The sequence below is a fragment of the Stigmatopora argus genome, chromosome 5 (assembly GCF_051989625.1).
Source record: "Stigmatopora argus isolate UIUO_Sarg chromosome 5, RoL_Sarg_1.0, whole genome shotgun sequence".
NCBI classification, from domain to species: Eukaryota; Metazoa; Chordata; class Actinopteri; order Syngnathiformes; family Syngnathidae; genus Stigmatopora; species Stigmatopora argus.
Genome location: NC_135391.1, coordinates 14,467,185 through 14,495,000, shown reverse-complemented (window position 1 = coordinate 14,495,000; position 27,816 = coordinate 14,467,185). Strand labels below are relative to the sequence as shown.

At 39.5% G+C, this 27,816-nt stretch overlaps 4 protein-coding genes across 6 annotated transcripts in view; 1 reads left to right on the top strand and 3 right to left on the bottom strand.

Moving 5' to 3' along the window:
- Positions 1-5,253, bottom strand: part of psat1 (phosphoserine aminotransferase 1) — an 11,921-nt gene extending 6,668 nt beyond the window's left edge. The window contains exons 1-6 of the mRNA XM_077600034.1: positions 4,996-5,253; positions 2,721-2,781; positions 2,512-2,581; positions 1,702-1,907; positions 647-819; positions 414-583 (exon numbers count right to left, since the gene is read on the bottom strand). Coding sequence (XP_077456160.1) covers positions 414-583; positions 647-819; positions 1,702-1,907; positions 2,512-2,581; positions 2,721-2,781; positions 4,996-5,061 — 746 coding nt within the window. The 5' untranslated portion in view covers positions 5,062-5,253. The remainder of the gene's footprint in view (positions 1-413; positions 584-646; positions 820-1,701; positions 1,908-2,511; positions 2,582-2,720; positions 2,782-4,995) is intronic.
- An 855-nt stretch (positions 5,254-6,108) lies between these two features.
- On the bottom strand, positions 6,109-8,275 carry isca1 (iron-sulfur cluster assembly 1). The gene is made up of 4 exons (XM_077600039.1): positions 8,115-8,275; positions 7,247-7,300; positions 7,063-7,168; positions 6,109-6,695 (listed from the first exon to the last, which is right to left on the bottom strand). The coding sequence occupies exons 1-4, from the start codon at positions 8,265-8,267 to the stop codon at positions 6,547-6,549; spliced, it is 462 nt and encodes a 153-aa protein (XP_077456165.1). The 5' UTR covers positions 8,268-8,275; the 3' UTR covers positions 6,109-6,546.
- A 503-nt stretch (positions 8,276-8,778) lies between these two features.
- Positions 8,779-23,520, bottom strand: tut7 (terminal uridylyl transferase 7). 3 transcript variants are annotated; one of them, XM_077600032.1, is made up of 29 exons: positions 23,379-23,520; positions 21,839-22,224; positions 21,612-21,766; positions 20,615-20,731; positions 20,329-20,506; positions 19,526-19,614; positions 19,353-19,404; positions 19,192-19,261; positions 18,982-19,108; positions 18,795-18,914; positions 18,591-18,719; positions 17,406-17,583; positions 16,704-17,332; positions 16,268-16,418; positions 16,099-16,185; positions 15,363-15,463; positions 15,220-15,277; positions 15,043-15,146; positions 13,987-14,076; positions 13,797-13,910; positions 12,847-12,924; positions 12,597-12,774; positions 12,474-12,521; positions 12,296-12,387; positions 11,459-11,574; positions 11,198-11,394; positions 9,975-10,039; positions 9,841-9,901; positions 8,779-9,759 (listed from the first exon to the last, which is right to left on the bottom strand). In XM_077600032.1, exons 2-29 carry the CDS (start codon positions 22,206-22,208, stop codon positions 9,701-9,703), a joined length of 3,813 nt encoding a protein of 1,270 aa, XP_077456158.1. In that variant the 5' UTR covers positions 22,209-22,224; positions 23,379-23,520; the 3' UTR covers positions 8,779-9,700. The 3 variants fall into 3 exon arrangements, with proteins under 3 accessions (XP_077456158.1, XP_077456159.1, XP_077456157.1); XM_077600033.1 differs by having other exon boundaries at positions 21,890-22,224; XM_077600031.1 differs by having other exon boundaries at positions 21,612-22,224.
- ccno (cyclin O) lies at positions 23,341-26,626 on the top strand. Its single transcript, XM_077600038.1, has 3 exons — positions 23,341-24,174; positions 24,748-24,933; positions 25,979-26,626. Exons 1-3 carry the CDS (start codon positions 23,905-23,907, stop codon positions 26,417-26,419), a joined length of 897 nt encoding a protein of 298 aa, XP_077456164.1. The 5' UTR covers positions 23,341-23,904; the 3' UTR covers positions 26,420-26,626.
- The last annotated feature ends 1,190 nt before the right edge of the window (positions 26,627-27,816 follow it).

Sequence of the window (27,816 nt, the reverse complement as noted above, 5' to 3'; positions counted from 1 at the left end):
AGCACAAAGTAAAACATGATTCAAAGCATTGCCTTTTAATTATTCATTTTAATAATGATTTAAAAATGTATGTATATATATATATATATATATACACATATATATGTATTTTCTTACTGATTTTGTGGATGGATTAACATTATTTTTTTAAATTATTTGGTTCATGTTGGAATTGGAAAAAAAGAACTTCAATCGTTTTTTTTTTTTTACAAAAACACTGTCTATAATTCTAAATATGATTCTATTTTTCATTGTTTTAAATGGATAATTTTTGTAGAAACACTTACGTTATTTATTTTGCAATTTAAATTTTTTTGGGACTGCAATTCTTTTTTTTTCTCTAGGTTGCTATCAAAAATGATTTAAATTTACCAAACAACAGGTTGGCAAATATGCATGGCGGCGTTTTCTACCTGAAACAGGGCGGCGTGTTGTACAACGACTTCATCTCGGCCTGCACTTTGTAGTCCAGTACGATGGGGCACTCTTTCTGGGCGTGGCCTATCAAATCCTCCCGCACGATCACCACCGTCACCCCCGCACAGCCCACATTCTTCTGAGCGCCGGCGTAAATCAGACCAAACTAGACGAGAAAAACACATTAGGACACCTTCCCGCGTGCGCCTGTCGAGAGCATTTCTGTCACCTTGGAGACGTCGACAGGCCTTGACAGGAAGTTGGAGGACATGTCGCTGACGAGGGTGACCCCCTTGGTCTCGGGGGTGAACTGGTATTCCACGCCGTGCACCGTTTCGTTGCAGCAGTAGTACACGTAGGAGGCCGCCGGGTTCAGGTTCCAGCTGCCGGGCTCGGGGATTTCTGGAGTTGAAATAACACTTGAGTTACAGCTCTTTAGAGTATCTCACACGAGCATAACAATTTTCCAGTGAGAAGTAGTATTTTCCACATACAGGCGCTAAATACAGTAAGCACTTTTAACGAGTTCATCGCTAGTAGATCTCAAAGTAAACTGTTGTTCTGTAAGATTTTGCTTCCTTATCAGATTTTGCTTCCACTGTTTTCCTGTAGCTGTGTCCATTATGACATGACTAAGTGAAATATTTTTTTCTCTTTATGGCAAACAAGTTAGATACAAAGAGAATAAATTTTAAATTGTGAAAGTCAAAGAGCCACAGCATGCAGTGACCTACCAAAACAGACAGACACACACACACAAAACACACACTTAAAACCATATTACTCAACACAGCACTTTCTTCCCCTACTTATTTATGTTTTTAATGGGCCCAAATGAATTTGAGTGTGTTTTCAGAGAGAATAAAAATAAGAGAAACATGGAACTAGTTAAAGAGCCACAGCATGTACAAAATAGGATAAGAAGCAAATTCATTTTGGCCAGGAACCACCATTTTCGCCAACCCTGGTTTATGGGGAAACACACCTCGAAAATATGGAAAAATTCCTTCCAGTACTTCATGCATTAAAAGATGGATGATATTAACCTCAACTCCCCTGTGACATTAATCCCATCAATTTTGGATGCATTCTTATTATACTTCTCAACTTATTGTGATGGTTCATTTGCACCCTATCCAATAAATTGTGTTATGTGCTCTTGTCATGGATGTTTTGAAAGTTTATTGAAAAAGGGAGCAATTTTTGACAGGTAGCAAAATATGACAAACCCCCGCAATGAATCATCACGTTTTGTGTGAGATTATCCTTTGGTGTTGTACTCACTGGTGTAACTATCCATCTTGGGGTGCACCACGTTGACTTTGCCGTATTTCTCGGCCTCTTTGGCCGCCTTGGCCGACCACGTGCCGGTCACGATGTAGTCGGCGCACTTGTCCTCCTTGAGGCCAATTAAATTGAGGGGGACGCCGCTGAACTGGCCCGAAGCGCCGCCCTGCAGGAACATCACCTTGTAGTTGTCCGGAATGTTTCTGTGGGCAAGGAAAAAGTCCAATTGTGGCATTTAGGCTTGTTTGTGAATGTAGAGGTTAGAATTTATAGCAAAAAAAGGGTCATGCTACGTCTGTAATACTTAAGAAAACAGCATTTAAAAAGAGAAACATAGGATTTTAAAATAGTCACATCAGTATCACTTTAATTATTGAATTGTATACATTTGGCAATATTGTTTGAATTTTTTAAATCAACACTTAATGCTTGCTTTTTTACAATTTAAAAAAGATTATCATTTTTAAGAATGAAAATGAGTGGGATTGTTCATGAGATTTATTGAATTACCAAATATTTTTGTCTGCAATCAAATAAAACAGCTTTTCACATAAACTGGAGAATGTATTTGTCAACATAATAAATTTGGAATTAAAAATAAAATATAACAACATTTTAAATTAAACAATTAGAAAAATTATTTTAAATAAAATGAACTTGGACAAACAATTTGATTCTATTTTTCCAAATGTAAAAACTTCATTTTATATTCCTTAACATTTTACAACCACCACAAAAACTGGATTTTCATTTTTTTTCTTCTCATTTGTAAACGGTGACTACACCAAAGTCTACTTTTCTACTTACAGCAACTCTCGTAGGAGACTCTCTGCTTTGTTTATGATTTGGTTGAATTCCGACGATCGGTGGCTCATTTCTACAAGAACCACAAATAATCAAAGTACATCTTTGCACAAAGATCATTATGAATGAAGCAGTAGATGTGCACTTTACACAACAATAACAACAACAAATGAGGATAAAAGTGCAATTAATACAGGGGCAATTCTTCTTACCAAGAACACTGATCCCAATGCCATTGTAGTTGAGGAGCTCTTTCTGGGCTTGAAGCAGCACCTGCAAATACATGAATATTATTACATTTTGTTTTCACTGAGAGATGTTAAGTCACCTGTGTCAAAGTGGCGGCCCGGGGGCCAAATCTGGCCCGCCACATCATTTTGTGTGGCCCAGGAGAGTAAATCGTGAGTGCCGACTTTCGGTTTTAGGATCAAATTAAAATGAAGAGTATAGATATATATTAAATTTCCTGATTTTCCCCTCTTTAAATCAATAATTGTAATTTTTTAATCAAATTTTTCTGTGTTTTTAGTTCAAAAATCATTTTGTAAAATCTAAAAATATATTTAAAAAAAGCTAAAATAAACATTGTTTTAGATCTATAAAAAACTGAATATTCAGGGCTTTTAATCCAGTTCTTTTAATCCATTTATTTAAAAAAAAATCTAAATATTATATCTAAAATGGTCCGACCCACGTGAAATCAAGTTGACGTTGAAGCGGCCCACGAACCAACCCTAGTCTAACACCCCTGTGTTAAGTAATTAATTTTTAAAAAAGACAATAATAAAAATTAAGATAATAATAATAACAATAACCACAATAATAATAATAATCATAACACATAGTAGTGTTTTGACATACCAACTACTATAAAATAAACATTTCAATGTCATGATGTCTGCAGAACGGTAAACAAGAGAAGAAAAAAACTCACGTTTAATAAAACTAATAATAATACGTACTGTAGTAAATCGAGGGTGGCCCGGCTGCTGAGTGGTTAGCGCATCGGCCTCACAGTTCTGGGGTCCTGGGTTCAAATCCAGGGCGTTTCACATGTGTCGATTTGTATGTTCACCCCCGGGCCTTTCAATGTGTACAGTGGTACCTCGACCTACGAGCAGCTCTACCTACGAGATGCTCGGGATACGATGAAAATTTTGATCGAATAATTCGCCTTAGGTGGCCATGGCACTGTCTTTTTTGCCACATCTCTTTCGTGTATAAAATATATCTACGACCACTGAGCAGTTAGCAGGAGATAGCAGGAGATAGCGTGACCGAGTCAACTATATGTGAAAAAGCCAGCGGAATTTAAATGGATTTAATAACAAAGAAAGGATCTGAAAAGGGGGAGCCTTCAACACCTTCAGAACCCTTTAAAGCGGGTCATGGCTGGTTCAAAAAATTGTAAAAAAAGATCAAGAATACACTCGGTTATTAGACACGGGGAAGCAGCAAGATCCAATTCGAAAGCCGCGGTGGAATTTATCGACACATTTGCCTCGATTATCACCCAGCAAAGTTGCATTTTCAAAATATTTAGCAGGGAAGGCAAAAACAAACAACTCTTGATGCGTTGTTTTGAACGTCCGGGTGGAGTCAACCCGTAGAACGAAGGTAAAAAAGATTAAAACTAAATTAGAATTCAGTTTTGTGTAAAGTTACATTAAAAGTATGTTTGAGTGTGTCTGTATATATTTATCCAAGTTAATTTAAATTTGTTTGTTCGGTTACGAGTGCGTTGTCGTGGAAAGTCCCCCTGAATATCGCCGTCAATGGAAACCAACGACTTCATCCTCAAACTAAACTTGAAAAATATTTTTCTCCGTCTATTCAACAAATAAAAATAAAAATGCAATAATTTGAAGTTAGACCGTGCATCCTTTAATTGCTTTTTTAAAGGCAGAAATAAAACCTTTGGACACACGTGCTAGTGATTCTGGAAATTCTCGAGCAGGTGCGTCACACAAACTAAACTAGAGATTGACTGACTGATGAGTGTCGAATGTGCAGTTTGGTGGCACAAAGCAATCCGCATGATTTCCTCCGAATAAAAAAGAGGCAGGCTGATGCAACTCAGCTGCCTGTTTTCAGCTTGTTGCTGAGCGATGCCCAAGTGGCCCCAGGCTGCACGGCCATTAATTTAATCACGACAAGTCAGAGCTTTTCTTCCCCTTTTTCCACTCACAAGCAGCTCAAATGACCACATTTTAAGTGCACTGTTCCACAAACAAACGTAGTCTCGCAGTAAATATGAACCAATCACTGTAAAATGAACGGCACGTTTGCACTGAGACGCATTCACTGCACTAGCGTAATTCGATGCTCTATATTTTAAATGTTGTTGCTATATTATAATTATTTTACAGTTTTATTTATTCTGCACCCTTCGTTTTGCTGTATTAGAACCCCGAATTTGGCTTTTACAGGAAATGTTATTTAATTTTTGCAGACAGTTGACGTCGCTAGCAAAAGGCTACAACTTACCGGAGGCGGGAGTTTGGCGGGCCCGGCTCCAAAGTTGATGGTCCTTTGCTGGATTTGGGGATCCATGTTGCTAAGAAAAAGGCGATAATGGGAGCTAAAAAAAGGGGAAAAAGGAGACCGCAAGTAGTCGCGACGTGGATGATTCTTGCTCAGTCTGCTCTCCTCCGCCACTGGACGAGGCGAAGTCACGGGAGGAATGTTCACGGTGCGTTCACGGTCGCTCGGTCATCCAACTACCAGTGCTACGGGGTTTGCGTTGAAGAGCGACACATTGGCAGTATACAAAACTATAACTTGCTAATTATAATTGTCATCGTGATTAAAAAAACATTTAATTGAAAAACGTGCAAATGCCTTGATAATTTTAAAAAATTCTACTTTATTGAAAATTGTATTAAATATTCCTGTCACTGAATTCATAACTTGATTACTGTACCCAAGATCTGATTGCCCCTATATAAATTCCAAAATCTCAACTTCACAATTTTCGACACATTCCCTGCCATTGACAGTGACAGACGTCGTAATTTATTAGACAAGGGGGATGACAGAGGATCGAATCATGATGCGTTCAAGTGCAGCAGTTTGGCACCGTGAACGGTCTTGCATGCTAAAGGTTGAATAATTCTCAAAAATCAACTGTACGTATATATATATATTCAACATTGGTGGAAAATTCGACCAGCAACATTTTAGATATGTATATATAGTTATTTTGATTTTTTAAATACATTTTTAAATTGAATGTATTTATAGTAGATAGTATTTACTTCTATTTATATTTGTAATCCCTACTTTTTACACAATTTGCAATTGTATTCATTTCTTCACTTATATTACAAGCACAAGGACATCCTATTCATCTTCATAGGGTGGGTTGAGAGCGATCATTCTACCGTTGCCAGCCACCCAGTTAAATTAGATTAGACATCTATCACCGTCCTTGGCAGTGAAACTTGATCAGTCAATACCAGACAACCCAGTGGAAATTGATTTGATCCCTCTTTGTCAATGGCAGTGAAGTTATTTACTTGTACTTATTTAAAATTCTTATTTTGATTGTTTGCAGCTTTTTTGAAGCTCAAATTGGTGCTCAATCAAGTCAACGTACCATTGTGTTTTTCACATGACTTTATTGTGCGCAAATGTGGTTCTAAGTTTATTCACACGCTTATATTTACACGCTGAGATAAATACTGTCATTTTTAAAAGAATATACAAACCTATAAATCACTATTCATGACATTTCTGTTTCATTTCGCCTTTTTTTTGCAAGCTTAACGGCATCTTCTTCAAGTGACAACGTCAAGTATATGTGCATTTCTGCTAAACAGTAGGATGCCACTACGATGAGGAAAAGCACTCGGCGAGGAGCCCCCAACATGAGGACGTACATTGGAGGAAATAAAATCAGGAGTTTTGATTAACATTGAGTGAATAAGCCTGTGTTAGAGTGTATGGTTTGCGGTGGTGAAAAAAATGGCTCCAGCGTCCATGAGGAGTCTTTTTTTTGATTGGGAGGTGGGCAACTTTTCGGGCAATTGGACGCACTCAGATGTTGAAACTCTCTCCGCAGCCACACATGCCCTTGATGTTAGGGTTGTTGAAGATGAATTCACTTGAAAGTTTGGACTCCACATAGTCCATCTCAGTCCCCAAGAGAGTCAGCTGGGCTTTCTTAGCGATGAACACCCTCACACCTGTAATTAAAACAAGCACTGTGCATTTAATTGTGTTTTCTAGGGTATGAAACTCCTGCTTTAACTTATTCAGGGACATTATCTATTCAAGAAATATCACTATCTTAACTCATTCTCCGTCAGTTCATGTGATTCTGATTATGTATAACATACTACAATTTTTGTTTCTGTTGCCGATTGTATATCTTATTTCATTGTTTGGAAGCACAAAAAAATCTTAAAATGATGATCTTTTTCACCTGATTCCAATCTTCTAAAAATGGCGCAATCGGTCCTGAATTCCGTTCATGTGATGGGATCGTGAACATCACTAATTATTTTCATGCTCGTATCCCGTAATTCATTATCACTAACAAAGACAACTCACCGTCCTGCTGGACTTCCTCGTCACTATGTTCCTTTTCCTTGGTGTAGTCCAGCGTGTACGTCAGTCCATTGCAGCCACGTGTTCTCACGCCAACCTTCAAGCCAATCTGTTAACCAAATGTGTTTTGTCAGAAAATGTATCCCTTTCAATTGCTACTTTCACGAAGGACAGACATGTTACTCACATATTCTGGTTTATCCCGCAACAAACATTGGATCTTGTTCACTGCCATTGGCGTCTGGAATAAAATTTGAATTTAGAAAATCACCAATAAAACAATAGATACAAGTCTGCATACCAAAAAGGTTTTTATTTCATCATATTTTGTGAATGAACCTTCCAGTTCAAATGATTTGGACGTTTATCAGAGTCAATGGAAGTCAGAGGCTGAAATTTTGTTTTCAAAGTCACCATTGAACATCTAATTATTTAGCTACTTATGGTTTCCTGTCATTGAATTTCAACTCAAGCAATACTATTTAAAATTGTGAGGAATTATGATATTCTTATGATATCCTTCCAATGTACGTTCACTGGGCGTAAAATAAAACCCGCAATTGTGTTGAATACATTTTTTTCGATGATAATTTCGGAACCAAAAAAGGTGAAATTCAACAAAATAATTACCCGTTTTGGCGATACAAAAAAACGTCACTTTCACAGGCTATTATTAATAAATTCAATTTCTTGGAAATAATGTGCGCATTATAATCATTATAAACAGTTTGATATTGTCATGACGATTTCCGCATTGGAGATTAGTTCGCTACACAGTGACTTACCAAAACTGCGAATGTCATGTTACAAAACAACTAGCAGCTCATTTAGGTTATCTGCTGACTTTAAAAAAAAAGCCGATTACGTTAACGATCCGGAGGACATGGTAGTCATTAAACACACAAGTGAGGTTTAAAACCTCGTCATTTTGGAAGCAGATAGTACGTTTACGTCACAGGCGCGTGAGGTTGATCTCACCTATAGTAAGACAAAATATTGACTAAAAGCTAAAACGACGCCTCGACATTTGTTTATTGCACGGGGGGAAAACTTACCAACGTGAGTGCAGCTCTAGTGGGAAGTATTTTCCTTTTACTGACCGCTCGGACGGTCGCTCGTACCACGGAGGCAGACATGTTGAATAAGTTAACATCACAACAATGGAGTGCGCATGCGCGCAACATGTGGCCTGCGCGTCCTCTGAGCATGGTCGCGATTCGATGACGTTTGGCATCAGATTAATGCTATATTTTTTTAAATGGACCGTTTAATGTTATGATATGCGGCAATTGTCTAGTTTTTTTTGTTGAAAAAAAAAATACATTTTGCTCCTAAACCGTCATGAAGCTTTGAACCAATGACGTTTCCTATTATGACATAAACAGTACTACTATACACTTTATATACATATTAATATACATAGCCCCCCCATACGCACACATTTTAAATATATATATTATTTATATATATATATATATATATATATATATATATATATATATATATATATATATATATATATATATATATATATATATATATATATATATATATTATATGTGTGTGTTACTTATCTATAAATAAAAAAAGAATACGTTTGTTTTGGGGGTTTTTAATCTATCATGTGTCTGTGAGTTTTACACCAGTATTTTACTGTGTATAGAATGCAGTATAATCAAGAACAGTACTCCAAAAGATAACATGTTCCAGGAAAAACAGTTGGGAATCGGTTTGTATTTAATGACTAAAATATAATGAAAAGCCGAACCTGGCAGGCCCGTCACAACACACTGAACACAACTGCGGTAGTTGTGCCCTAAACAACAAATAACAGGCCGCAATCATTGAAAAAAATAAAATAAAGGTTTAAAATATTATCCACCACCTTCTTTTATAAAATTCTATTTTTCATGACAACAGCAAGAAAGCCAGACAGTCTGGGTGAGAAAACCTTTGCTTTGTTGTTGTTTAGTTTTAGTTTTATTTTAGCAAGCAGCAACATAAATGGAAGGTTTGTCCCCTCACAGTGCAGCTACCAATTTGTGTCTTAATGTTAACAAAGTGGGAACTTTTTTTCCTCTGATTGCATTGACTGGGGGTGTTTTGTATGTTTCTGTTATTGAACTCTATGTTTATAAAATGTTTGGACCGGCAGTCTCTTAAAATGAAACAATGATCCTAAAATATATACACATCTACAAAGAGAGAAAGCTGTTTTTTTAACAACTTTTAAAGCTGGGCTGATAGGGGATTTTGGGTCTCAGTGCAAAGGACAAATCAAGTTCAAATAGTCAAATAAAAATTAAAACAATATAAATAGAAATAAAAGAACTCTGCACACTCATGTCCACTAGTTACAGGACCGGCAAAAAAATGATAAAAGGCAACATTTCGTGCTATTTTAGGGGCCATTTGACTAAAACTTCCTTTACAAATATATAAAATAAGATTTAAAAAACCACTGGCTGTCTAAAACATGCATTTGTGAGCTGACTCAGAACAAAATTGTAAAAGACTTAAAAGAAAATTAAAAGCACAAAATAAAACCCAAAAAACAAGGCCCAAGGTGGCATCCTGACTTTGGCTATTTCAATGAGGGATCGCCAAAATTTTAAGATCAGGTCTTCAGTGCGGCCGCTGCTCACTCCACTGGGTTCTTCTTGTGACTGGACCGACCCAAATGGAGGGTTGCCAAACTACCTGAATCACAAGTAGATATATGTTTTCAGCACGTCTATTATATTACACAGAATACATGTCCAGTCCGTTTGAACTGCGTACCTGCTTGTGGCCCAAGCATCAAATTCTGATGTCTTTTATTCTCAGCTTCTAATGGCGAACTCTAGAGAAGGAAGATGGCAAAAATGGACATCAATTTGTTTGTCTCGTTCACTGCTTTAGAACTAAAGTCGTACTTGTTTCTCTCGGAAATTCCTCAGGGCAGATGAAGACGAAGCGAAGTTTTCCATTTTCATGTTTCCTGTCAGACATGATATCAAAAAAGATTGTTAATCCACCGTCAGCCACACCCAGCTGAAATAAATCGAACGCATGTTGTCATCAAATTGGGGCTGCCGCGACTACTCCACTTCGGGCTTGTCCCGTGATAGTTCGCCACAGCAAATCAACCTTGTCCATTTCACCCTGTTCTTTGCATCATGACGTTATTTTTGTCTTAATCAAGGGCTCCAGAAATCTACAAACATGTCATGAAAAAAAGTAGCTGCTGTGCATGTGCAAAAAGTTTGTGCACACTTGCTACTACTTCGTGCATAGAAATTACTTCATGTGCATGAAATCGTGACAGCGAGCGCGCTCTTTGTTACAGTTGAAATTACAGCTCGCTTCACATAACTAGAAGGGATAAAATTGTATTAAATAATTGGCTAAATGTACAATAAAATAATGGATGAGCACGTTTAACTAGGTAAGACGGGAGTGACCTAGGGTAAGATGGAGGCGTCCCGCCCATAGAAGTCAAAACAAATTTTGTTTAGCGTTTTATCTGTTTCTTTTCCCTATTTTGAAATAAATGACCGTACCGGCCGCATTGTCTTGCGTGACGGGGTCATGGCGTTGTCAACTTGCAGTTTTGGTGAATGTCGACTTTTTATGTGCATATAAGCCGTCATGTGCGGTCGATTGGTCGCTGGTCTTTTGATCGCCCGGACCCAAACAACGGGTGACCAAAAGATCGGCGACAAAACAAGGTAAAACAACATGGTCTACGCATCAATAAAAGCCAACAATGGCCCCGAGCAGTTTCACTGAGCGGACATGTGTGTATAAGAGTTTCTATGTACATGATTTGTCCCCTTAGGAAGGGCTGTCAGTCAGGGTCTTAACAAGTTCTCCGACAAAACACAATAAAAGTACGGGAAATTTGGAGCTTTTCTTTAGCCTAATAATTAATAGGGCATTAAGTATGACTAAATAATAATTTGCAGTGTGTATTTAGGGAATTTGAGCAACAATTTAAATGGTAATTATCAATAACCTTCCGGGCGACCAAATGACCGGTGACCAAACGACCGAGTACCATAAGCCGTACCCTTGATTCAGTCATCATTTTTTTTGTCCGAGTGATGAAGGCAACTCAAATAGGAGCGTGTAGTTGAAACATTTAAGCCAAGCGCACCTGCGGGGGGGCCCCTGTAGAGCGGGCAGTCCTTCTTGATGTGACTGCTGGATCCACACAGGAAGCAGCAGCGCTGTTCCGGAGCATCTCGCCTCCTCCAGTGTTCGCTTTTATGCCTGGACCCCTGCTCCTCGAACATGTCCGCTCGCTCGCGCGTGGCGTCCGGCCTTCTGTCCGAATCGTGTCTGTGCCTGGCCCTAAAATAAAACACGTAAGCGTGGTGGTCCTTTCACATCCGGGGACGTGGCGAACGCCACTTACTTCCTGCCCATAGGGCAGTCTTTCATAAAGTGACCGATTTTGCCACAGATGCGGCAGCAGCGGTCGTTGGGGGCCACCTCTCCCTCGGTGAGCACTTGGGGGTCAAAGAAGTACTCCTGATGAACACAAATGGATCATTAAAATACAAAAAAAAATATTTAGGCTTTATACTGCCGGTCAATTTGGATTTTTTTTTCCATTTCAATGTGCACGTTACAACTCATACTTTATGTGAATACAATTCAGATATTTATCAGGTGCGACCGCATTATGGAAGGTTTGATATTTAATTTTGCATTGTGTTCTTTTCTGAGTCTCTTAAATAATAAATATTTTCTTCAGCCTATCACAGGGCACGAGGAGACGGACACCATTCACACTCACAATTTAGAGTGTTCAACAAGCCTGCCATGCATGTTTTTGGAATGTGGGCTGGAAACCGGACTACCCAAAGAAAACCCACGCAAGCCCGGGAGAACATGCAAACTCCACCCAGGGTGATCAACCCAGGACCCTAGAACTGTGAGGCCGACGGCCTACACCTCTGCCAGGTTGCCTGATTTTTATTTATTTAAAACATATTTAAAAAAAATAAAATAAATAAGTCATTTTCATGGTCTACATTAATAAAATATTCCAAACTAATAAACAAGAAGGAAATACCGACTGATCTCAGTATTTTTGGCTGAAATTAAATAATATTTCCGAGAATTATTTTTAGAAAACTTTTTTTGTGCATTTTTTTTAACTTGAGCCAAGAATGCATTTTTTTGTTATTTATGAATAAATATCACCACAGGAAGTAATAATAATATATTCAAAGGGGGGGGGACCAACCATCTGACTGGGGTACTCGGGCGGAAACGCCTTTACTGGGGTACCAAACACAGTTCGACCATTGATGAAGGCCTTCATGATGAAAAGAGTCACTGCAACAATCACAATAAAAATCAAAAGTCTGAACTGATCAATACAACATTAAAAAAGCTGAAAATCCAGGAAAAAAGTATCTTACTTTTCCTGGACACACCAGCACCAAGGTTGTGATTCAGGTCAAATGGATCTGTAGTGGGAGAAGAGGCAACAAGTCACATTATTGAAAAAACAATCCTTTTATTTCCAACCGGTTTACACTGACCTTCGATGACGATGTATTTTGACGTCCACTGCTTATTGAAAGTGGTGAGACGAGCTTTCTGCCGAGTACACAGCACATGCTCCTTAAAGTCAAAATCCTCCGTGTAGAAGCGCAGGAGTCCGAGCCAAAGTTGCCCCACAGTTTCTGTATTCTTGCCATACTCTGGCCATCGACTAGGCTGCGATTGAGTATCGATGAATAATTAGCAAGGTAACACGTGCGCACAATCAATTGTTTATGGGATACTGACCAGTACTTCCAAATCATCAAAGAAATATATGTTCCAGCCATCTACTAACACGGTCGGCTTCTCGTCACCATCATAAATCTGAAAAACAGAGCAGTAGAGGGGAAGCCATTTTGAATCAGTGGTATCCTGACGGTCGGAATGAGTACATGACAAAAATGATCGAGTCGTCAATTTATTGTAATGTCTTAGTTGATCAAATATTCCAAAGATTAAATGTACGCCACTCTACAGTACTGATACTTCTTAAATCAATGAAACAGAACGGCCAATAAATGTCCTCAACCAGTAAAACGCGGGTGTAATAAATCAAAACACATCACAAATGAAATAAAACAATAAAAAAACAAATGTATATCTACAAGAGGCAATACATATCGCCATTACTTAATACATAATTAGCCAGTAATAAAGAAAAACACAGTTATTACACCTTTTCACAAAAAGCCACCGTAAGGCATGCTTGAAATTCTAATTGTGAAGGCATTTTGTGGTCAAATATGTCGTGAATTCACTCTATTTCGATCACATATTCTTAAAACCAACCGTATTCAACTGGACAGTGCTGATGCTTTCAAGTGACCTATAGGTGTCCCTATACTGGCAAACTAGGGTTCTGATAAATCGCCACAATACACAAACATACGGTGCAAAAATAAAACAATAATTTAAAATTTATGAGGATGTGAAAGCAGCCACTATTCCATCTTGGTCAGCCAAAGAATTTACAGTTACTTCCATTTTTTTCCCTGGGTGATTCATTCAAAAGAATTGGAAATAGTACACACACTGCACTTAGATGATTCACAACAATACATTTCCAATCCATTTGAAGTGGGATGGTTGGGATTGAATGCTAAGCCCCACTCGAACCACAGTTTCTCCAATTGACGCCACACACAGAATTGTATTAAATTTGAAAAGTCAACAGTCAACTAGAAGTTTATGTGTACCTCCTGAAGAACAGGTATCAGAGGTGGCTCCCTCTGCTGGAGGAAGAAGAGAACCATGAGGGTGTAGGCGTAAGATGAGAGACTGCCACGCGACGCGTCGCCAATGTCACACACCTAGATTAAAAAAAGTCAATGCAGTTGAGGGGGGAAAAAAATCTGAGCGACGGCTCGTGCACTTTGGAATACAGACCTTGGCAAAAACCTTCATGACGTAGCAGAGGATCTTCACTCTCCTGTCAATAGCTGCATATAATCCTAGCAGACGCGTGTTGTGTAGAGCCTGTGGGAAAAGCGTGTAATTTACAGTAGAGTACAGTGGTACCTCGACATACGAGTGCCCCGATATATGAGCAATTTGAGATGCGAGTAAAATTTCGAGCAAATATTTATCTTGAGATACGAGACAAATTTTGATATACGAGCAGACAGCGGACGCGAGGCTGCTCATCAGAACATCATGGGCACTGTCTCTCTCCCCGCAACTCCCTCGTGTAATGTCTCTGTTGTCGTAACTCCCTTGTGTAATGTCTCTGTGAGCACTGGGCGGAGCGCAGCATTTTTTTCAGTGTTTTTTTCCCGTTAGTCAGTGCGAATGGCGTATATATTACTTCTCGTTGGCAAGTGGTCGTGCATTATCCTATTGTGAGGACATTTGTGTGCATCATTTTGGGAATATTTTGAAGGGAATACAAAAGCAAACAACCCTCGATAGGTTGCATCTGAAAGTCAGGTTGGAGGCGGGGCAAATAGAGCCAACCCGGGAGAAGAAAGGTATCAAACTTTAATACAAAATTAGAATTAAGTTTAGTGTAAGGTTAGATTAAATTTATTTTTGAGTCTGCATCATAATCCAAGTTCATTTAAATGTGTTTATGTTATGTTACGAGCGCGTTGCCATGCAAAAAGTCCCCCCTCTCTCTGTCACTCTCTCTCTCCCTTCCGCGAAATCCGTCTAATTTTAGAACTATTAAACACATTTTAGTATACTATTAAACCACTAGTTATTTGTTACTTGGTTAATAGATGGTGAATTAGAATAAATAAAAATGTTTTTCCAATCCAATATCCTGTTTTTGGTGTTTTTTCAGAGGGTTGGAACAAATTAATTTGTTTTTAGTTCATTTCTATGGGAAACGTTCGTTTGAGTTACGAGAAAATCGACATACGAGCTCAGTCCCGAAACACATTAAGCTCGTATCTTGATGTACCACTGCAGACCCAAAAAAATATGCTGTGAATGTCTTACCAATCTATTGTAAAGGCTGATGTCTCCCTCAAGGCCAGTGCGGACGTGGTAGAACTTCACAATAGGGACTTTGGCTGTGGTGATTGGCAGGATGTTCCTAAAATCTTGGAGGACGGAGCAGATGATGAGATGCTCAAAGCACGTATAATGAGAGAATGAGGACCACGTGAGCCTTACCAGGATGTTTTCGAAGAAGTTTTGCAAGACGCTCAATTATGTTGATGCAGTCGGCATCCTGAATAGACAGATCGGAAGCCGGGTTCTATTTTTGCAATATGAGATACTCGTGTTGACGGACACTCACATACTCCATTACGTACATCTATGCTGTCTTGGCCCTCCCGCACCATACAGATGTCCAGGTCGCTCTGCCTGAAGCCAAAACCATTTTTGGAAGAGCCAAAGAGCTGCAGCCGAGCACCTGGCCACAAAATTAAAGGAATGCAAGACCATCACATTGACAGTTTGGTTAACTAGAAATTGCCATTTCTGAAACACTTAGGAGGCTTCCAGATCACTTCAAAAATAATTTGGGGAGGTTTTCAGGTCAATTCCTTGTCAACTCAATGGCTGCACATCCATTCAATAAATAGCTAGGCCCAATAATAGTACTGAAAGGACAGCCCTGTCAGTTTATATGAATTAGACGTCTAATGTTGTAAATGGTGGGCAATCAGTTAAATTTTGATTGCTTCCTTATTAATTTAAGGATATTTAGTACAGGTTACCTTCTAGTGACTTTTAGTCACTTGCTGTACATTTTGGGGCATTCTCTATTTCTTTCTGTACATTTTATTGTTGATTTTATTGTATTTCTGGATCACTTCCTGTAGATTTTGGGGCTTTTTGGAGCTCTTTCTATTAATAACAGTCATTTAAATGGGGATGTTCATGCCAATCTTTGTTGGAACGTCTACATGCCTCGATTTACAGGATTATATGAGACTGGGAAGAAAAATGCAGGATGACATACATTTTGCATGTTGTCTTGTAAATGATCATTTAGGAAATGTGTCAATAGTTTAAAGCTAAAACGCTGATTGTGTTTTACTGCACCAGGAAACTGCCGTCTGACGAAGACCTCTAGATCTTCCAGGATGGACTCTCTGATGGCCAATTCCAACTCTGATGGGGCAAAATCCACTGGAAAGAAACACACGTTGCTTAAACTGAAAGTCAACTTCAAAAATGTAATAACACAACTCAAATTTGGACTGCAACTCACCAAAACACTGCTCGCAGACTTGGTCGAGCACCTTGAGAAACTCCGGCGTCATCTGGGGCAACGGCGGTAACTCCACCTTCTTAAAATCCTCTGGACAATCTTTTTTCAAGTGGCCATCACGCTTGCACAACCCGCACACGATCATGTGTGACTGTTGAGGATGAAAGGCAAAAATGAGTGGGAGGAGAGTCAACAAGTCAGCCATTGACATTGATGGACATTTAAATTATTTAAACTGGGAAGACTGGCGGTGAATGCTCAGTCTTTCAGTGCCATTGACAGTGCGAGACGTCCAATTAAGTCATTTCACTGCGAGAGGCAAATTATCGCAGTGTTAAATGAATCTTTGGCGCCATTGACGACACTTAAACGTAACAAACTACTGGAATTGCATGCTTCAAAATTAGTGGGGCGAAAAGTGAGGAAAGAAAGCTACCTTTCTTCTGGTTAACATTTGCTTGACGAATTTATAGGTCCCCGTGGACTGGATTTGTTTTTGACTTTCTGGGAGTGTATTTTCAAGACGGTCCTTCAAAGCTGGAAGTGATGAGACACCGGGTGCCAAATCCTCCTCCTCCTCTTCTTCATCTGACCCAGGGGTGTCCAAATCGTGAGGTTCTTCATCAGACAATAGCTCCTCGCCCGAAATCTCATCCACTGGAAAAATCTCCCCGTCCTCCGTGGTTGAGCTGTCTAAGTGAGGTCTGCCTTGTGCCTCGACATCGTACTCTTCCTCTTCCTCCGAGTAGCTGCTTTTCCCCATGTCCACCTTTTCCTTCTCCTGGTCTGACTCACTGCCTTCCTCAATTTCCTCCTCTTCCTCAATGATGCAATCCGAATCTTGGGGCCCATTTCCTTCACCCTTTTTGGGGGACTGGAGGCTCAGTAGACTCAAGTCCAAAAGGCCCGCATCATCCTTTTTCGTGGCTTTCTTGGAAGCACGTGCGTGCGGTCTGAGTGGCAGCGCAAAGTACTTGTATGTAGTTTTGAGGCAATGGAGTATGTAGTCGTACATTTGTTGGCTGCCAACAGTGCGCGCCACATTCCTCTTGACAGCAAAAGGGTCTACAACCAAAAGACATGGCAGAAAAGGATAGACGCACGCACGCAGACAATCAAAATTCAGAATTACTCTTACCCTCGACAGCAATGCGTTTCTTAGGCCAATCTTTTACATCCCGGGACAGGACGGCACCAGTCCGTACGCTGATGACTTTATCGGCCATGTTGTACTCCAGTGAGTAGAAGCGGAGCATTTCCACCCAGAGAAGACCAACCTCCACGGGGGGATGTCGTCGAGGAAAAACCAGAGGAACCTAAAAGGGAATACCATTCAAAGGTTTTTAATATGCTCGAAGTGACTTCATGTAAAATACCAAAGGGGCACTCAGAGAGAGCGAGAGAGAGAGACGACGACTTTACCTAAGCACCCAAATTTAAAGCTTTGCCATATTTAATAGAGTGGTGCTACTTTGAATAATAATTAAAAAAATAGATAATAATATAACTGTGTGGTAACCTCAGTCTCGGTCTGCAGAAGTTCCCCACTTTGTTGACTTCCTGTGTGTGGCTCCTGTTTCTTACCTAGGTCTACAATGTCTTGTGTGTCTTGTGTCTGTCTTGCTACTGCAACCAAGAAATTTCCCAAATACGGGATGAAATAAAGTTCTAACCTAACCTAAACCAAATTATCGCAAAATTCCTTTTCCGATCTCTGTGACCTATGACCTCATTATCCCAAAACGTAATCACAATGTCTTCTGTTGCGTATTGCAAACATATCCAGCAAGAGTAATAATCCCTTTATTCGTGCTTGAGTTTTCTTGAACACGGAGATAAAAATTCCATTTGGCTCAGGGACCTCTGACCTTAGTTATTGTTCTTCGGGAAGAAACTAAGTAATATTGCGACTCCTGCGTTATTCGTGGTTGGATCCAAATGAAATTCGGTAGGTATTTCATTGGCATGTAGGGCACAACCGATTTTGCTGTGGGCTGTTTGGCACTTTTTGCACATTACAGCGCAAGCTTTTCTGCTAGGTATAAGAACCCACAGGATGACGCTTTTGTTAAAAAATTAAAAACAATAGTGTGGTCATTGTAATATGTTCAATGGTTCAAGGCAAGAGTAGATATGTCCACTTAAATTTGGGTGATTGTTGAGCACAGTTTTCAAAGTATGTTTACAACATTGAAGCAATTACGAACATTATTGGAGTTTTTTTAACTCATTCACTACCATGAACGGTGATACGTTTCATCGGAGGTCTACTAAATAAGGTACATAAAATTTATAAATTGGTCAATTTTGGTATTATGGTTACCTTCCCCTTCATATCATCAGGGGGATTTGCCCCATTTTGGCCTGAATGGTTGCAAGTCCAGTGCAGTTGTCCATCCTCGACACGCGTGAGATTGAAGTTTGAAAGCTTGCTGAGTGAAAAAGTCTTTATCTAAAAAAAAAAAATACAAGTCTTCATAAGTCTGAGATTAAAATCAACTGAAGTACTTGAATCATCATTACAAACCGCTTGATTTAGATATGCTGGCAAAAGAGGCTCTTTGCGCTGTTGTAAAAAGTAGATGACCATGAGGGCCAAAACGTACGGTGGCAGTCCACCTTCCTCAGGTCGGTCGAGTCGACATATCTAAAAAAAAGACGCGTGTCATTAAGTCCTCGTTGTTTGGACAGACCAAAGGCGTAAACAGTGTTACCTTAGCCCATTGTCGCAAACCAAGAACCAATGGAAGGATGAGATGCTCTTGCGTGGCTAAAGATGCAAGATAAGAGGTGGTCTGGAATGCATTTTCATTCCCTGCACTTACTTTGCAAAGGAGACCACTGTAAAGACAAAAAAATGCTTTATTTCCTAGTTTAAAAACTGCTATGTATCGTTTGAGTTAGCAGTTCGCACGAATACGGACCTATCCTTTTCTTTGCAGATGACGACAGGCACGCGTGCATGAAATTCAGCTTCCATATCGACAAAAAGAGCTAGAGGCAAACAAACAGAGCCAATGAATGACATTTTATTACCTTCTGGTGATTCTTTTACGGGCGCTCAAACAAAAAAAAGGCAACTCACGGCTCACGGCGAGGCATTCTTTGACCGACAACAAGACATCTGGCTGATGCATCTGTGAAAACATTCAATTTCAAAGCCTTTACACAACATAAATATGATATTTTAAAAAAGAAAGGATGTGAATATGATGCGTTCGGCTAACATCACATCCCCCTGTGCAGCGCCCTACTCACATGTGCTGGGTACAGAATGTCGATGTTCACGTCCGAGTCCTTAAATCCAAATTTAGTGCAAGATGATCCGTATAACCGGAGTCTGATCTCTAAAAAATTGGGAAGCAAATAACACTGTCAGGTAATTGATTAAAAAATAAAAAATATGAATTAAAAAAAACGATTCGGGTGTCCCGCGCCTCTGGCACGGAGTCAGCTGGGATAGGCTCCAGTACCCCCTGTGCCCCTAATGAGGATAAAGCAGTTCAGAAAATGAGATGAGAACTAAATTGGGATACCTGAAATATAAGAAAAAAAATAAAAGAATACATTAACACTAAATAAAAATGTAAAAAAAAACAATAAATAAATGTGTATAAAAATAAAATTGGAACCAATTATTATGACAAGCTAAACCTTTTTTTAATCGATTGTTCAATAGCTTCCAGCCTGTTCCAATTCAAATGGAATGGGCATTTATTGCCTTCATTAGTAAGTTTGAAAACACCGGACTGATCGTTCTGTTTTCACGCCCAATGGATTATGTACCACCCTTTTCACAAAGAAAAATGGAAGCTCTTTGGAAGAAGCTACAAGTTGCCAACAGTCTTAAGCAGTGGGCTAGCGTTCTGGACGGTGTTGGAAATGCATTTGTGCGACAAAAACACGTGAAGGTAGCGATTGGAAGGGTTCAGAAAATGATAATTCTGCCCAACTTGAAATTGATTTTGGTGACGGTCAAAACAACAGGAATATTTATTTAAATAGTTACAACTTCTCTGTCCTTCACGATTGCTCGGGTCGACACTTGTGAAGTAACTTACCAGGCAGGACAGAAAGGAGTAGGTCCTGCATGAGGGCCACGACGCTTTGTCTGCTGTCCACATCGCAGTCATCCATTCCGTGCTCGCTGACGACAAGCTCTAAAGCAGTCGTCACTGCTTTAACATGTTCGGGGCCTGGGGGCAAGATTTCGGTCAGCATGGCGTACTCTTTCTTCTCCTGCAGATACAAAGAAAACATTCGCAACCAGTTTATCGAGTGGAATAGACTGTGCATGCGCTGTCAGTTGGTGACAATAACGGGACCCAACTGGCTATTCCCCCTCACCTTGACCCTTCTCTTGTGGCGCCAATCTCGGATGTGCCTGTTGGCATCAGACACGGAGATTAAGGGGACGTCGCAGAGGTCACAGGTGTAAGGTGCTTTGGCCTTGTTATTGGACTTCTGGTTAATAGAAGAGGGCAGAGATGTTGACAGAAGTTATCCTAACTGAAGAACACAATCCAAAAATACAAAAGAAAACGGGTGTTGTGTGTGTGTGTGTGCGTGTTTTTCCCCCCAAATCGCTGTTGGTGAATTAAATCACAGAAGAAAATGGGGGAAAAAAATTACAGGACAAAAGTGAAAAATAGGCCATCACTGTATATTCTTAGTCAAATACATCTGGATTTAACATTTTATTACTTTGAAAATATGAGAAATGTATTTTTTCACTTTGATTCCTATTTTCTCAAAAACACAAATATATTCTAGAAATAAATATTTGTAAAGAGAAAAAAAGGACAACAGTTTTTTAATTAAAATATATATTAGGATTTTCAAAAAAGAAGTTTTTCTTCTTTTTTAATTTACCATATTTTTCATTCTATAAGTCGCACTAACCAAAGAATGGAAAATGAAACTAAGAAAAAGAGAGAAGTCACACCAGAGTATAAGTTTCATTTTTGGTGGACAGTTTTTTTATTTATTTATCAGAAACCAAGACCAAACCTTATACATTAAAGTAGTTGTAAAATAGGGAAACACAGAGAAAATAGGCACCTGTTAATTTAACATATTAACCATTTTTGAATGACTATAGCCTAAAAAGAACATTGCAAGCTGTTTGGGGCCAGAGTGGAAAAAAATAAAGGACATATATAAATTGTAGGCCTGGGCAAACTACAAAAAGGTGCGACTTAAAGTTCGGAAAATACGGTATTTCAATTAAAGAAAATTATAAAAAGCTGTTTTCTCCAGATGTAAATTTGAAAATTAAGTAGAAAAATAACAATAAAAACTGGAACATTAAACAAGTAAGTCATTAGAAAATACGTTTTCGTACCTTGTTGACACGGTGTATCTCATCTTTACTTAAACGAGCCTCGTCCTGTTGCAGAAGGTGCAGATCTTTTGCTGAGAGTGAGGACTCCACACTAGTGAGGTCCAGGTCCTCTTCAGCAAAATGTCTCCCCTTGTTTCTCGGCCTTTGTCTCCTCCCTTGAAAAATAAATAAAATGACAACAATCAACATTTTATGTTGGCAACTGAAACAAATTCCTCGCATCCCACATTCATAATGAACATTTCCATCACGTGGACCCCCATCGCGGACATTCTTGCCCCAATGTTGTTGCGTGTACTCCCTCCAGCTTTCTTCTTGCGGTCCGGCGCTATGGTCTGGACCCCAGAAGCGACGTGGATCATCCCTCTGCAAGGGGCTGTGACCACCTCGGAAGGCTCCTGGGGAATACGCCATCGGTCCGTGTCCTCCTCTTTTGGGGCTGGCGTGGTAGGGACCGCCCTGGATCTTCTTGCCTTGCTGTCCTCCATCTGTTCTGAAAGGCTGTCCTCTAATCTGGTCTTGGTTCCTCCAACCGTCTGCACCTGCTCCCCGGCTGCCTGGCTTTGCCCAGTTGGGCCTGTCGGCATTCTCCATCATGCGCTAAATGCTAAAACTGCAAAGCGTGGAAAGTTTCATTTGCGGTGTACTTTGTAATTCCTATGGAATTATTACTGAATCATTTAGAACTATTATTCTAGACCAGGAATGGGGAACAAGTTAGACACGAAGAGCAAAATTTTTAAACGGTGAGTCAAAGAGCCCCACCTCACATCAGAAGCAGCATTAAAAAAAATCCAATATGCTAGATTATTTTTTAAAATATAATCTTTATGTGTTTGTAATGGGCCCTGATGAATTTGAGTGTTTTAAGAGAATACCAATCAGAGAAACAAGAAACGAGGCAAAGAGCCACAGTATAAAAACATATGATAAGAAGCAAATGCTGCATTCATTTTGGCCGGGAGCCCATGTGGCTCTTGAGCCGCACATTTGCCACCCCTGTTCTAAACAATGCCCATCCCAGGTGAAATGGATTAGACATCCATCGGTGTCAATGGTAGCCAGTGGCTTAAATACAAGAGATTCGTACTTTCATAGATGATATTTTACACCCTTTAACAGCACTCATTTCACTGAGTGCCATTGACGACGTTAGGCGTCCAATCCATTTAGACAAGGAGGGGCGAATGAAAATGTATTCATTGCCATCTATTCATCAATAGCATACAATGAGCAAGAAAGAAAAAAAACAATGTTAGAGTGTTACTTGGGGGTCGTAATCAGTTGTTGATTTTATTATCGTCAACTGCAAAAACCAAGCTCGGCCGAACAGGCTTTTGTTTTTTTAATCGTTGATCGGTGCACCCCAAACAATGGCAATAAATACATAAAAATAAAACACTATTACGAAGCCTAGATCATAACGCTGCTGAGGACTTCTTCCACGAGATTGTTATGTCATGGCGGTTAGCATGCAAACGCGTGCGTACTGCATCGGTTTTTGACTTTTTTTCTTCTTCCGCGGGTGGGCGCTTCATAACTTCACTCACGGTGCATGGAATCACGCAAATAAACAAGTTTAAACAGACAAATGCATCAGCGCTCACAGTTTATGTCGCAGTTAGCCATGTAGCATCCTAAGCTAAGCTAAACGCTTAGCAGCTAATGCTACGAACGTATTTTTTTAAACATTTCGGCTGCTAATTAAGCTAACGAGATAAAGGCGATGTGTACTAATGCTTCGTTATACGAAGGACAATGTCGTACCTTTAAAAAGTGGACATCGGACATAGTTAAAGCTTGGTTTCGGCCGGGAGGTTGTTTTGAGTTTCCAAAGTGCAGATAGAGCTTGGTTGACTACAGTGGCCGAGCGGATTGCGTGTTCCGCCCACTGCAGGAAAACAAATATACGGTTTCGTTTCTTCAAAATTGCATCATAAAAGAATGGCTTGTTACGGAAAGAGAAAGCAATAATAACGTTTTTTTTTTTAAGTGAAACTAAATGGGGCACATACAGTAACATTTCCACGTTTCTATTTAAATTGATTTTCTTCTTTTAATATCGTGACAAAAATTTAGTTTTTTAGTTTTAATAGACTTATTAATAGTTGGTGAAGCATTTGAGATATTACGGTGCTTATAAGTGGAATTTGGAGAACTGGCGTTGTGGTCCAACTCGTTACCATGGTAACGTCGAGAATGAAGCGGGGAAGACCCCGGGAAAATGGTGACTCCACCTTTACCTTCTGTTGGGTGAATCCCGGCGACGACCTTAATCCGATGCACGCCGGCGATGATGCTCATGGAACGGGGCAGCGATGGTTCCGTACGGGCCCGGGTCAAACGACACCGGAAGCAGAAACTTGTGTCCAGATTGAGTGACTCTGGTTTCGAGGAGGACTTTTCTTCTTCTCCATCGTCTCTCGTGGTGGACCAATCGGAGGGTGACCCTGCAGGACAAGTTTCCAGCTGGTACCTCCAGTACGGTGATGTCGGCTACAAGATCCAGAGGGAGAGGGAAGCGCTGTTTTATCCGTGCAAGAGCCTTGCTTTGCAGCCTCAAGTAGGTTCAAACGCAGTAATGGGGGGAATTAACTCATCGTCTGCCATTGACGGCGATGCACTTTCAATTCATTTGGACTGGGAGGGTTGTCCAAATGGATTGGAAGTCCATCGCTGTCAATAGGACTGACGCATGATCCGTTACTGCCAACCCACCAAGTTCAAATGGTGATGTGGTCTAAAAATAAAAATCAATTCTCAGACAATAAAAACAAAAAAAGGGTTTAATGTTGGACAAAAATAATGCCAATAAAATCTGGTATCATTTTCGGTACCAACACACATGTAAAGCTCAAAGTAATTCAACAGTAAATAATACATGACTTATACAGTATTTGAGCCTAGGGGTCGATAAATTACAAAAAAATATCTGTGAATCAACTATCTAAACTTGAGTATTTTTGAGAGACTAGTCTTCAGACTGAGCAGCCAAATTCAAAGGTTCACCATCTTCCTGACCCCTGTGATCTTTGACTCTTTCTCCTTTGACCAAAGCTAATCAGCTCTTCCGTTTCATATTGAAAACATATGAAATTCTGCACATGTAGATATAAAACTACCCGATTGATAACAGGTGACGGCGGAGGCGCGCTGCCATCTGGTGAGCTGGCTGATCCCGGTGCACAAGCAATTCCGCTTGTCGTTTGAGTGCTGCTGCCTGACTGTGAACATCATGGACAGGTTCCTGGCGTGCACGCCGGTGGCCCTTGACTGTTTCCAGCTTTTGGGCCTCACGGCAATGCTTCTCGCTAGCAAAAAGGTATTCAGATTAAATGCTTCATTCATACGCCACCTGATGTTGTAGGGCACATGTGTCAAAGTGGCGGCCCGGGGGGCAAATCTGGCCCGCCGCATCATTTTGTGTGGCCCGGGAAAGTAAATCATGAATGCCGACTTTCTGTTTTAGGATCAAATTAAAATGAAGAGTATATATGTATATTAAATTTCCTGATTTTTTCCCCTTTTAACTCAATAATTGTAATTTTTTAATCATTTTTTTCTGTGTTTTTAGTTAAAAAATCATTTTGTAAAATCTAAAAATATATTAAAAAAGCTAAAATAAACATTGTTTTAGATCGATAAAAATGAATATTCAGGGCTTTTAATCCAGTTCTTTTAATCCATTTATTAAAAAAAATATCTAAATATTATATCCAAAATGGTCCGGCCCTCGTGAAATCAAGTTGACGTTAAAGCGGCCCGCGAACCAACCCGAGTCTGACACCCCTGTGTTAAGTAATTAATTTTAAAAAAGACTGATAAAAATTAAGATAATAATAACAATAACCACAATAATAAATGTAATGCACCTATTAAACCACTAGTTATTTGTTACTTTGTTAATAGATGGCGAATTAGAACAAATAAACATGTTTTTCCAATCCAATATCCTGTTTTTGGTGTTTTTGCAGAGGGTTGAAACAAATTAATTTGTTTTTAGTCCATTTCGGTGGGAAACGTTCGTTTGAGTTACGAGAAAATTGACATACGAGCTCAGTCCCAGAACGCATTAAGCTCGTATCTCGAGGTACCACTGTATATTGAACTAAACGGGATGCTGGAAGAGTGGTTAGTGCATTGGCCTCACAGATCTTTCCCAGGCTTTTGCGTGGGTTCTCTCCGGGTGCTCCGGTTTCTTCCCACTTACTGAAAACATCCAGGGTAGGCTGGTTGAACACTCTAAATTTCCCCTATGATTGGCTGGCCACCAATCCAGGGTGTGTCCAGAGTTGTCTGAAATAGGCTCCAGAACCCCTCGCGATCCCGGTACGGAAAATAAATGAACTATTGTGTGTCCTTTGTAGGTGGAAGTGTTCTCCCCTAGAATCAGCCAACTTTTATCTCTATGCTCTGACGGTTTCACAAGAGATCAACTGTGCAACCTGGAGTTTCTCATCCTACAACGGCTGGACTTCGGCCTGGGTGCGCCAACCCTGGCATTCTTTCTTGACTACCACGCCAGCCGACAACTGGTTTCAAGGCCTCGTGGCGACCTGGCCCTAAAGGTGTGCGAGCTGAGCCTGGCAGACTACGCTTTTAACAAATATGCCCCATCCTTGACCGCCGAATGCGCGTTAAGTCTAGCGGGCGAGTTACTCCGAGACAAGTTGTGGGACGCCGTGGAGGATTCATGTGTGAGCGATTTGGCCCGGGAGTGCAGAGACAACCTGAAACTTCTCGCTGCTCTCAACTCATTGGCTCCCATTGACGGGGTTAGACGTCCAATCCATTTTCACTGGCAGTGATTGTTGAGATTCGCATGATTTATACAGTATTTGCTGATGTTTTGACATTTTTGTTCGATCCTGTTCAATATTTTTTTAATCTTGGCGTAATAAAGTTGTAGAGCTGTACATTGAGAATATTTTCCCCAATATTTTGACATATAGCTTCCATATTAGATGAAGTCATTGTTTATTATGTATTATGGTTTGAGAATATGTTTAAAAAAGATTTTTATGAATAAATAGTTTCACAAATGATTGGATTTGAATACTTTATAGATCACTCATTTAAATAGGATGAAATTTAGAAGAAAAACTAATATTCACTGTTATTAGGAGCCATAGTCAGACTTGTCATCGAAAGAAGTGACCCAAAAATACCCCCAAATCATCAGAAAATGACCCGAAATTAACAGCAAGACCCCCGGTATTGACCACAAATCAAAAGAACATGACCCATTAATGCCCCTAAATCAACAACAACAATCTAATAAATTCACCAAAATCAGCAGCAAGTGACCAGTATGTATGTACCATACAAGCATATTAACATTGTATTGAGTTCTAAATATATTTCTTCATTAAAATAAATACAATATTAATAATAACAGAACTGTACATTATAAATAAACGTTATTTTTATAGTATGCATTTTTAATCTTCCCATAAATAGTCACTTGCCTGACTTGCACTTACATAACATTATGTAAGCTGTCACACAATTCACAAAATTGCTTTTTAACTCTGGAATTGGAATCTCATTAATGGAGATAAACATCCATTCTTTTGGACAAGGATCATTCGATCGCTGCCAGACACTCCCAATCCAAATAGATTGGACATTTATCACCGTCAATAGTAGCTAATGAGTTGATTGCTGCAGAAAACACAGTTAAAGCATTTATTTTGTGTGGTATTCTTCCCCTGAGACTTATCTCGGTCATCCATTATTGTGGCAGCTCGACCTGCTGACACGGCGACGTCCACACAGGTGCATTCAGCGTAAAGAGGTTTCTACTCTTTTGTTTACTTGTGAAAGGTATTTGTCACAAGCGTGTTTGTCCAGCTCTTCCCCTTAATTGCCCTTTTCCTTTTCCACTTCTGATGGCCTTGAACTCCAAATTTAGCTCTATTTTAGGGGAAAAATACCCTGAAATGACTTAAATGAATGGAGAACTATGTTGATGCTCAATTGGTTAGAGATGTTAAATAAATATTCCCTTTTTTGTTTAGATTATTTTTTGTAGGTATATTTCTAATTTAGAAACCATTTTTTCTTTCATCCGTATGAAGTAAAAAAAACAAAAGAATATTTTCTTTTTTAATATTTTTACATAAAATACCAGAAAAAGTATTTTTTAAATCTTTTTTTTAACTTTTTTTCCAACTACATAAGATATTATAAATTAAATATTAAA